A 12,020-nucleotide genomic window follows, 5' to 3' on the forward strand; every position below is an offset into this window, starting at 1 on the left:
TGGAGCAACCAGTTACTTATAAATCCTTCTAGAGATACTCTTTGTACATGTAAGAATAAACACATGCTTGTGCTTTTTATTTTGCTAATCTATTTAATTTTGTGCTGAAGGTTGGTGGTAGCATGTTATATGTACCATATGGACCTTGCTTTTCTCATTTACTCTCAGAATGTGCTCCATTATCAGTAGCAGAAGTTAAAAAGCACAGATTAGTTGGTTTAAACAGACTCTACTACTTAGTAGTTGTGCTTGAATAAACTCTATTTATTCTATGTCATCTCAGGCAAGTTTCTTAACTTCTCTGAGCCTTAGTTTTCTCATCTATGAAGAGTATAGTAATAGTCCTTACATTATAACATTACTGAAATAATTCAATGAGTCACTATATAGAAAGTGCATAAAATAGCAACTGGCACATCTTACATAAGTGTTAGCTAGTATCTGTACAGATGGAACTGCAACCTTCTTTTTAACAGCTGTAGAATATTCCACACTGGAGATCCTATTCTATTTTGTCCCATGTTAATGGACAACTAGATTGTTCTACCATTGCTGTTGCAAACCAACTGCAGTATTTGTCATGACACCTTTTTAAAGAATATAACATAAATGTCCAAAGTTAGTTTAATTATGGTATGGTACACATCTACCCAGTAGAATACAGTACAACCAAGCAAAGTAAGGTTGTCAAAGAGTATCAGATATGGGAAAATGTTCACATATATTTTTTAAGTAGAAACAAGCATTTTTAATGTTTATTCATTTTTTCCATTATTAACATGATGTAGATAGTAGAAATTGGGAAACAATAGAAAAGTATAAAGAAAAATAACAACCTAGTCCTAGGATCCAGAGATTGCCATGCCTACTGCACATATTGGTGAATTTTATATAATCTCTCTCTGAAAATTTGTACTAATTATTTTATAGGGATTATAAAATTATTTTATAGGGATTAGTAGGGATTGCTACCTTCACTAAAAATGTCTGGAAGCTAAGAGTTGGATTCCTCAGATGGGGGGGTTGGCCATGTGTGGGTGGCATAGGTTAAACCAGTTTGTAGGAAGAGGCTTGCTGTGGGCAAGAGGGCTTCTCAGGAAGTAGAGCTGCCTGAGCTGACCTCTCTCTGAACAACTGTAGGAGCTGTTCCTTACTAATAATATCTCAGTCATTTTCACTGTTCTGTTTCCTTTCATACATTCATTCATTCAGTAAATATCTGTCACAACAAGCCTGTTTATACCAGATGCTCCTCTGTCTTAGGGACTCAAGCATGAGCAAGATGATTTCCAAGCCTGTACCCCTGGAGCCTACGTTCCAGATCTTGTCCAGAAACACATGACAGAGTTACAGGCATAGGGCATGTGCAGTGTCTGAGATGCTTCACCAGACAGTGACCACGGGCACTTCTCCACAGATCTTCATAGTGGTATTTCTTGTGGCTGCACAGTATTCTATCCAGCTGCTATGTGGTACTTTAATTAACCATTCCTACTCTATTGGACATTCACATGGTTTACATGAATACTTCACAGTCTTCAACATGTCACTCCTCTGCTTTTCAAATGGATTGTTCCAGTTTACAGAGTTACCAGCCACGTGTGAGCAAAGGGGCCTGGGCCATCAAAACCTCACCACCATTGCCTCTCTGTTTTTATTTCTATCATTTCTATTCATTTAATAGGTAAAAAACTGGCCTTCACTGTTTAAGTGTTCATTTGTTTGATTACTGTAAAATTTTAACCTTTACTTCCTCTTAAGTGCATTTTCTGTTTAAACCCTTTATTCTGTTACCTATTTGGGCTCTTGCTATGAAAAACAGACTCTGTACAGGGATGGCTGAGAGCTCCGATTCTAGACTCTGACAGACCTGGTTTCTGTCCAGCCCTGTTACCTAGGAGCTGTGTGGCCTCTGGCCAGGGGTCTGGGACATGGTGAGGCCAGGAGGGTGTTCCCAGCACAGGGACACTTCTTGGAACCTGAGTCATGGAGAATTTAGTGGCCTAGGTATGTGTCGGGCCTTACCTAATAGGCCTGCCACGAGTATCCTTGGCTCACTTTGGAATTTTCAGAAGTGCAACCTTTGGAGTAATGGCAGGCAGCACAAGGCCTCATATCTATTTTCTCCCTGGAAGTAAACCCCAAACCCAGAAGAGGACTGGGGAGAGGCAGAGAAGGGTAGTGGGAAGGCTGAGAGTGCAGCAGTCAGGCACTTGTCGCTTTGAACCCCAGCACCCTCACTGCACAGTTGAAAAGTGCTCTGGGTTTCTGTTTCCTCACTGGAAAATGGGGTGTAATCTGGGCACTGCACACTGGGAAGGCCAGTCAGTACCGTGTCAAGGGCCTCTGGCAAGCAAGGCACCAAACTAATGAGGGCTGTTAGGAGCCAGCAGTGTATAAGGGAAACACACAGTACCATCATGGAAGGACGAGATTGGAATTCCTCCTGCCCAGCTTTTAGCCATCCACCCTTGCTCCTCCCTATGATTCCTCACCATTGCCAGTTGTAGGCTGCCCCAGGAAAAGAGCTTTCAAAGGTGCATTTCTTTCAGAGTGCCAGGTGCAATTGCCAGGGGAAATTTATCACTTGGAACTAGAATAGGGACTGACTGGATATCTCAAAAGGTGACTCTTTTGGTGACTAAGTCCTTTTTCTAGGAGAAAAGGATGTTTGGATTCTCAGCTGCCACATCTGCTTTTGAACTCTGTGCGGTCTGTGCCCTGGCCTCTCCCCACTCCAACAGTCCCCTACACCCCCTGTTTTATTCAAACAGAGGAAAGTTGTGTTTGTTGACCACTCTTTCGGGGTGGGAAAGGAATGTAATGTATGCATAGACTGCCCAGAATTTCCTGTTAGACACCCACTCCAAACCACGGCCCTGGGATGCATTCCAGAGATTGCAGCCCAGTCCTACAAGAGAAGAAAGGGTGCATTCATTTAAATGCTGGGCCATTGGGAGGAACTCCCCCTCCCCCCTTAAAAAATGATGTTCAGCTCTTTCTGTAGTATAGTTTTGAATTCAGCTGCACGGTCTCTTCATGTGCTCTGCCATCCCCATGTGCAAAGAAGCATCTTTTCCTTGGGAAACTCCGATATGTGGTTTTGAGGCCTTAACAGCACTGGTGTCCACACTGATGCTTGGACACACTTTTAATGTTCTGCTGTGAACACTCAATGATACAGACCTGCTGTGGAATACCTTTCTTGACAAGAAAGGAGCTAGTTTTCAGGGCAGGTTTTGGTGCTTTGACACATTAGCAGTAGACTTCGTGTTAAGTCACTTTTCTCCTAGAAATTCTGTTGAGTTTTTGGCCGTCTGGCCTCTGTGCTGGCATGTAGGCTGGCTTGACACTGTGGAAATTAAAGGCAAACCTTTGTTTTCTGTAGCGGCCAAGATGCAGTTTCTTCGCTTGGGGAGAAACTTGAATTATTGGGGATGGATGGATTCATAGTGAGTAGCAAACATTTCCACCTACATTCCAGCTTCTCTGGTCTTCATTGTGAACCCCTTATTTCATTGTGGGGATGTGTGTGGGGCAGCGGGAGCTCCAGGTCAGATCTGAGATAAGAACAGATGGGTCGCGGTATTCACAAAGGTGAATATGCGAAGCTCTGAGTCTTTGTAGACCACAGAGGTCCTACTCTGAAGCTAGGAGTTCAGGATGGAACCAGAGCCTCCCCACATCTTTAATCTAAACCAGGTCAGAACCCAAGAATTGCACATTGTTATGTGCATACACAGCTATCACACGGATTAAGAAACACTGGCAGTTTAGGGTCAACATTTCAGTTTCTGGATGCAGAAGGGGACCAGTTAGGTCAGGAAGTATAAGCAGATGACTAGAAATGCCCTCTTTTGGCTGGTGCATACCAAGTCCTGATGGATCCACTTGCACCTTTCTTCTGTTGCCATAAGCACAGTTCAATAGCTCTTTAGACCAGTCCTCTTGATACCACTGAAGGACCGAACCTCACTGTCCACCTTGGTGGACTTTCCCCTGAACATTTCATGTTTTTAATTATAACACTTTCTTTCTAACCATATTTCATATAAGGGTTCCAAGAAAAGGCCTGAGTACTAGGGTTAATGTTAAGCTTCACATGTGCAGCTGGTTTTTATTGTTTAGTTTCCCACATTATTATGATTATTATGATTATGATTATGATTATTATACAAAGAAACCTTCACTGGATAGGAAGTAAAATTTTTAGGAGCTACTTCAAGTTCTAAGTTTAGAATTCACATACCCAAAACCAAAACGGGTCTGCCTCCATGTTTTCTCATTAAACCAGGCTGTTTTTATAAGAACGGTTGTCTGGATATGCTAACTTATAAATGTTCACAGTGAGACACTGATCAGTACCTAAAATCAATCAATCTTTTGTTGCTATATTTTAAGCTACTGGTAGATCTTTTCTCTTGAACAAATATGCGTGTTTTTGCTGCATCGACACAACAGCCTTTTCTGCAAGGGTAGATATGAAGATTCCTGTATTAGTGGTGTGGCTTAAGTCGATGAAGTCACACTGGCTAACAAGTGGCAGGGTGAGACTTAAACCCCAAATAGAACTCCAAAGCCCATTTTCTTTCCATGTGACTTATATATATTTTTTACTTTATTGTGTATTTTTTATCTCCATGTAACTTGTATTTAAAGTCAGTTTTTAAGTAAGAGATTTCCATTCAGTACCCAGAAATGGTCCATATCTCTGATTTGCAAATTCAGTATCTTCTTTGATGCAAATCGATAGCCTCTATCAGTCAACTTAAAATTTAAGCTCAGTGGTTCCAGTTTCAGAGGTCAAACCGTGACATTTGTGGTACAGATCTGCTCACACCACTCCCCATTTCCATAGAGTCAAATACAAACTCATTACCATGGTTTACAAGGCCATCATCAACCATGTCCCCAACCCCCTCGCCACTGCTCTGATTTTTCAAATACCTCATGCTGTCTTTCACATCAGGCCCTTTGCACGTTGCTGTTTCCCCACTTCCCTGACCCCTCCAACAATTTTATGCACCTATTGGCCCAGCTCAGAAAGCACTTCTTCTAAGAAATCACTTCTACCCACTCTCAAATCTGGACCGCGCACCCTTCTTTGGGCCCCGTCAGTGCCCTGTGCTGCCATCATTGCAAAACACAAACTGCTCGTCCAGCCTCTCTTGCACTAGACTTGAGGCTCATGAAGTGGGGATGGTGCCTTGTGTGGTTCACCACTGTTTCTACACTGCCTTGCCTGGGAGCTTACATGTCCAGTAATAAACTTTTCCAGCGCAAATAACATAAACCCAGAGAAACAGATAATTTATATAACTGAAAATTCCAGGAGGATCTGGCTTTAATGAAACCAAGTCCCCAGAAGGTTTTGTCAGAGATCTGTCCCTCTCTATGTCTCAGCTACTTTTTCCTCTGCATTGTCTCATGCTCAGATAGATGCTTCTCACTTGGTGGCAAAGGAGCCACCAGGGGCTCCAGGTTTACATCCTACCCACTTGGCAAACCAGCAAAAAAGAGAACATCCTTTCCAATGGCTGTAGCCTGAATCCTGGGGCACACCCTCCTTGGCCCAGGTTGAGTCAAATGCCCAACCCTAAGCCAGTCATGTGGCTTGGATTGGCCAAGCCTTGGATAATTGCTGGAAAGCAGTTTGTAAGGGGAAGACAGTAGGGTTATAAGACCCAGACAGCCAGCCAGCATCTTGAGCCCTTTCAGGACCAAATGAGTGCTGAGGGTAGGGTAAGGCTGATGCTGGTCCTAAGCAACTCTATTCATTTCCCTTGCTAGCCTGATTTTGAGAGCACCAGACCAGTCCAAGAGCAATTAGAAAATTAGAGAGCCCCTGCCTCAGCCTTAGAAGTGAGACCACTTCGGGCGGCTTCACCTCCTGGTGCACAGAAGGGAGGTTCCCAGTGGGCTGTCACTTTCCTATCAGGGGGTGATGGCCTTCCTAGGGACTCACTCCCACAGTTCTGTTTGTGGCTTCTATGAGTAAGCCATCAAATGGTAGAAATTGTAAGTAGCTCACTGGTTCCAGGGTCAGGGTTGTTTTGTTTTGTTTTGTTTTTTTAGCATATAAGTTAATTTGTTAATTTGTTAGTTTGTTGTGGGAAAAATGTATGTGACCTGAGGATGAAAATGGGATCTGAGGGGGGGTGCTTTTTGCAGAGCTCTTTACTGCCCAGCTTGAGCATTAGCTACTCAGTGTCTCTGAGACATGAACAAATAGCTTGTTTACTTGCAGGGAAATGTGCTATCAGCTAGGGAAGAGACCGTTTTATTTCTTCCTCTGACTAAATTATTTGAGTGTGGCATAACAACCAAAGCACTCAAAGTAATAGCAAAACAGTTTAACCAATCATACATATTTTTTTAATTAACTACTTATTTATTTATTTTGTAGAGGTAGGGAGGCACAGGGAGAAAGGGAGAGAGAGAATCTTAAGCTGGCTCCACGCCCAGCACAGAGCCTGGTACAGGGCTCCATCTCACAACCCTGAGATTGTGACCTGAGCCCAAATCAAGAGTCAGATGCTCGACAGACTGAGCCACCCAGATGCCCCGCAATCATTTATACCAAGTATGAGTTTATTGCAGTGGTTTTCTCTCCATTTGGCATGTTCCCTCATTGATCTCACCTGGTCTGTCAAGACTCTGTTCAACATGGCACATGGAGAGAACACATACTTTGGAAACAGTCCCCCTTGGGTTTAGATCCTTGCACATGCATTTCCTAGTTTATTTCCTCAGCAGTAAGATGGAAGCAGGAATGTCGATTGCCTTGGATAGTTGTGAGGGTTATGTGAGATGAGGATTGTAAAGTACTGGAATTTAGACGCTGGCCCTCAGGAAACAGTGGTCATTATCACTCCTTGCCCTCTGCTGCTTGGAAGGCCTCTGTGCCCAGTGGTCCCTATGGCCTGGCCTGGCCTGGCCTGCCATGGGGGGCCCCAAGTGAGAAGACTGGTGCCCTGTGATGTGTACCCACACATTCTCAAGGAAGATAAAACAGCCAGCGTTTCCAGGAGTTTATGGTGCTAAATCTCGTTAGTGAATCAGGACCTTAAACTCACACTTAGTCACTCACCCAAACCAAGGCTGGAGCCATCCACACCTGTGGGGTTGCTGGCAAGAAATTTTTCACTCCTTTTTCATGTGAATTTCCGTGTAAATGCATTTGGTTTTGCTGCTGGCAGAAGAGTACCCTAAGACATTTAGCAGAAGTTTTATGATCCCTTGAGAGTGAAGGTGCTGTACAAATCCCTCAAGCACACAAAAAGCGGAATCATGCCAAAACTGCTTTTGGGAAGAGATAAACTCCCAACAGTTATCATGTGGACTCAGTGATTTCCTACATTGGTAATTTCCCATTAACCCTGAGCACGGGCCCTTTGTGGATTCTGCTCAGTACTGTTGACCCACCCAGACATGGTATGCGGTGGGACAGCCCTGGCTGCATTCCCGGGCACTGCTCCTGGCCCTCCAGGTTGTCATTCTCCTCCCGTAAGGTGTGTTTTTCATCTTATACTAATTTTTGCCTTTTATTTCTGACTTGTGGCAGCTCGTCTTGAGACATGGATAACAGAAAGGATAACATCACTCCCTCGGGCGGCTTAGTCCAGGCTGGGAAATGAGTCCACGGCACAGGATTGCCCTGGATTTCAGGAGGATGGGCTTTTCCCAGGCCAGCCCTGCTCCAGCCAGAGCACGTGTTCGCTGTCCCACATCTGCTGTTTATATTTTAAGTGTAATGGAAGACTCCAGCCCCCCCATCAATTTCTTGACAAACCACAGAGTTTAAGAAGGAATCTTCTTATTCCCTTCTACATCTTATTTCTTAATGAAGTTAGTCTTGGAGTTAGAGTGTTCAAGAACCTGGTTTCAAAGTGACTCTTTCTTGGTACCCTTCACAGAGGAATACTTCTCAGAGAGTATAGAGTCTGACTTCTGCCTGAAAGGATCTCTGTTTTGAAGTCATGCTTAGTCTTGGTTGGAAGACCGTATGCTGGGTTCAGGAATGCAGATGGTGCCTGACCCTAAGGATGGGTCAGTTAATGAGCCAGCAGCCCCCACTGGGCTGTGGTCAGAGGAATACTGTCTGGCCAGCAGGATCTGACTCCATCGACCAGTTGGCCCTCTAGGAATCCCATGTGGAATAACAATCCTTTAGAGTAACTTCCTGGGGCTCCTCCTCTTCTCGTGCTCAGTAGGTCTCCTTGTATCAGGGCTCTAGGGGGGCAGCTGCACGTTTGGGCTTTTACCTTGCATGACAACCATGACAACCACGTGCTGCAGTTGGCCATTGTGCTGTTTCTCTTTCCAGCATCCCAATGCAACGTCAGCTTAAAGAAGCAGAGAAGCCGTGGAATCCTCAGCTCCTTCTTCTGCTGCTTCCGTGACTACAATGTGGAGGCCCCGCCCGCCAGCGGCCCCAGCGTGCTTCCGCCCCTGGTGGAGGAGAACGGTGGGCTTCAGAAGGTCAGTGCCAGAGGACAGGTGTGCACTCACCAGAGCCTCAGTAGCTGTACAGCTGTCCCATCCTTCGTGAACATCCTGAATAAGAGTCTGTAATAGTATGTGTGCAGCCATTAACTTACAGATCTAAAATGGCTTAAGAAAGTCATCTTCACTCTCCGAGGATATCTCAGTCATTCCCATTTAGCAACTGAAGCACATATTTGATGAGAGTTATAAGAATCACTTCACATTTTTATAACATTCTGTCTTGCTGCATGAAACGGAAAGCTAAAGAACCAGTAGCAGAGAAAGGCATGGGAAGACAAATGGAAAAACAGAGGCATACCAAAAAACCATTTATACTTAATAATAAGTATAAATGGATTTAACTACTTTGTTTAATAACAGATTTATTTTATATTCTTTTATATCCGTCAGATACAAAATTTAAGTCAGATTTTCACAATATATTAAAAAAAAAAGCACAACTAAACTCTATCCACATGCTGTCTAATGGACGTATCCTAAGCAAAGTGACCTAGAACAGCTAAAAGTAAAAGGATGAGCAAGAAGATGTCACACAAGTATAAGAAAAAAAAAAGGCAGGATTGCAGCATTCATTCAAATAGAATTTCAGGTAACAATCACTGAAAAAGGCAAAGGGACTCGAGGATCAAGTTCCACATCGGACTCCCTGTGGGAAGCCTGCTTCTCCCTCTGCCTGTGTCTCTGCCTCTCTCTCTCTCTGTGTCTGTCATGAATAAATAAATAAAACCGTAAAAAAAAAAAGACAAAGAAGATTATTCATTCTGAAGATAGTTGAGATTGAGGACACAAAACCCATCAAACTTAATGTCCCAAACAGTGTGAGCAAAGGACGTGAGCAAGCATTTTGCAAAATAAATACCATTGGTCAATAAACATGAAAAAATGTTCGGTATGGTTAGTAATCAAAGAAATGCAAACTAAAACAGTGAGATGGCCTTTTCCATCTATCAAATTATTAAAGATATTTATAAAGATAATATTTGGATTTGGATGAGGGTAGCATGGATAGAAGGGGAGAGGGTAGAAGATATAAATGGGTTATTGGTAGCCATGTTAATTGGTTACACCTTTCTAGAGGGAAATTTGACAATATAATCTTAAAACCTCAGCAATTATTTACTGACATAATTATAGATGTGCAAAGATTGAACCATAGAGTACTGTCCAGCATAGATTTTAATATTGCAGAATTGTAAACAACCTGATGAGCAACAATAGACAATAAAAAAACTAATAGAATAACCATGCAATCAAATAATGTGCAGCTGTTAAAAATAATGTTTCATAAATATAACTGACATAGGGAAATGTTCACAATATGTCATGTACAGGATAAAAAACTCGTAGGGGAGTATATTTACAAGTATACATGTAGTCATATGCACACATGCACACACACACACACGGGCATGTATAAGACTAGAATGGTATATGCCAAAATATGAAGAGATTATCTCAGACTGATGGGATCATATATTGGATTTTCTCCCCTTTTCTGTGTTTTACTTTTCTTTTTTTTTTTCTTTTCACAATTTTCACAAAATAAGCTTAAATTACTTCTGGGATTAGAAAATAAATCATTTTAAAAGTATATATCAGTGTAAGGAAAAGGATTCTGGGAAGGTGATAACCTGAGCACATGGCTCTGGCCATTTAAATTCTCTCTCTGGATAAACGCAGGTGAGCCTGCTTGAAGAACCTGGAAAGTGTATTAAGGCCTCTAGTTTTCCTGACATCACCAGGGGAAAGAACAGGCACAGGATTCATCCTCTCTAGTCCTTGGTGAGAAGCAGGGAACTGCCAACAGAGGGAAATGCCTGCTTGTCTTTGAGTTCTAGGACAGACACTTCAAGCAGATAGTCTTGTGAGGTCCACCAGCCAGCAAGAGCTGTGAATCCCCTTGAAAAGGGCCACTGCCTACTTAATGTGTGTGGTCCTTGGAAGGCCTGTACTGATAAGCTGAGTTGCTTTTACTTCTTGTACCCTAAAGGAGCCCACTAGTACAGGGACTTTCTTCATGTCCTTGTGGTTTATCAATTTGGGCTCTGCTGGACCATGAAAACATTGTTCCTTGTGGGGTCTGGCATTGCTCCCTCATTTGCCCCTGAGAAGGTCCAAGTTGAAAAACTGGAATATGAGGCTCCTACTGGGGTAGAATTAGTGGAAGAGATAGAACTTTTTGTTTTAAGGTTTTATTTGAGAGAGAGAGAGAGACAGAGAAAGCATGAGTGAGGAGAGGGGCAGAGGAAGAGGGAGAAGCTGACTCCCCACTGAATGTGAAGCCTAATGCAGCTTGGTCCCAGGACCCCAAGATCATGACCTGAACTGAAGTCAGATGCCCAACCTACTGAGCCACCCAGGCACTCTGAAGAGACCTTTAGTAGACAACTCAAGAAATGATATTTCGAGAAATGAATTTTGAGTACAAAAGTAACTTTTAGAATTTAAAAAAGAAATCCTGTGATGTCTAAATTTTAAAATTCAGTAAAAAAAAAACTGAGAAAAAGGAGAATGAGGATGGTCACTGCTGAGAACTGAATTAATGTTCTAGAAGAGCAAGTAGAAAAGATATCTTATAGTTGAGACCAGAGATATAGAGATAATAATTGAGGGGGGTGGGAAGAGGCATCCAGGAGACCTAATAGCAAGTAACAGGAGTTCTGCAAGACTTCTCTTTACACTTACGTTTTCAGAATTTCAACAGCATATATCTAAGTATGTGCTCCTTGCAAGCTACCAAAACAAGATATTTTCAAAAGAAAGAAAGTTATGCTAGTACCAGACTTCTCATCAACCATATTGAAAGCCACAAGACTATGGAAAAAAAAAAATCTACAGGCTACTGAGAGAGAATTCCAAACCAAAAATTCTATGTGTGGCCAAGATATCATTTATCTATTAAGGCAAAGGAAGTACATTTTCAGACACATAATGATTCAAAGAAGGGAAAAAAGAAATCTGGGTGAGATTGATACTCTGTTATGATGTAATTATAGGAAATGTAGGAATAAATACAAGCATTAGGAATAGAACTGCAACAAGCAGCACGATTAGAAAATAGATCTTCAGTTGAGCCCCATGTTGGGCCTGTGCTGAGCATGGAGCCTGCTTGGGATTCTCTCTCTTTCTCCCTCCTCCTCTGCCCCTCCACCCTGCTTGCTCACTTGCTCTCTCTCTCTCTCTCTCTCTCTCTCTCTGTGTCTCTCTTACACACACACAAATAAATAAATAAATCTTTAAAAAAAAAGAAATGAAAACAGAGTCTCAAAATTCACAAGGAGTAAAAGGAGAAATGGGCAGAAATGTGAACAAGCCATCAAAATTAAGAAAAGAAAAAAAAGAAAAAAACAGTAAACCTAACATAAAGAATAGGCATGAAACCAAGTTTAGTGAACCAAATTCTCCTAACAAAAGACCAAGACTATATCAGATTGGCTTGACAAATTCATCTGTATGCTATTTCCAAGAATAGACCTGTATCAGATAGGACAATTTTGGCAGCAAGTAAAAGA

General features: G+C 42.4%; 1 protein-coding gene across 5 annotated transcripts in view; it reads left to right on the plus strand.

Annotated features, from left to right (window-relative positions):
- CTDSPL (CTD small phosphatase like) overlaps positions 1–12,020 on the plus strand; it is a 116,347-nt gene that overhangs the window by 70,812 nt on the left and 33,515 nt on the right. For all 5 annotated transcript variants that reach the window (XM_041733579.1, XM_041733575.1, XM_041733576.1 and 2 more), the window contains exon 2: positions 8,327–8,481. In XM_041733579.1, coding sequence (XP_041589513.1) covers positions 8,327–8,481 — 155 coding nt within the window. The remainder of the gene's footprint in view (positions 1–8,326; positions 8,482–12,020) is intronic.

The sequence above is a fragment of the Vulpes lagopus genome, chromosome 19, assembly GCF_018345385.1.
Source record: "Vulpes lagopus strain Blue_001 chromosome 19, ASM1834538v1, whole genome shotgun sequence".
NCBI classification, from domain to species: domain Eukaryota; kingdom Metazoa; phylum Chordata; class Mammalia; order Carnivora; family Canidae; genus Vulpes; species Vulpes lagopus.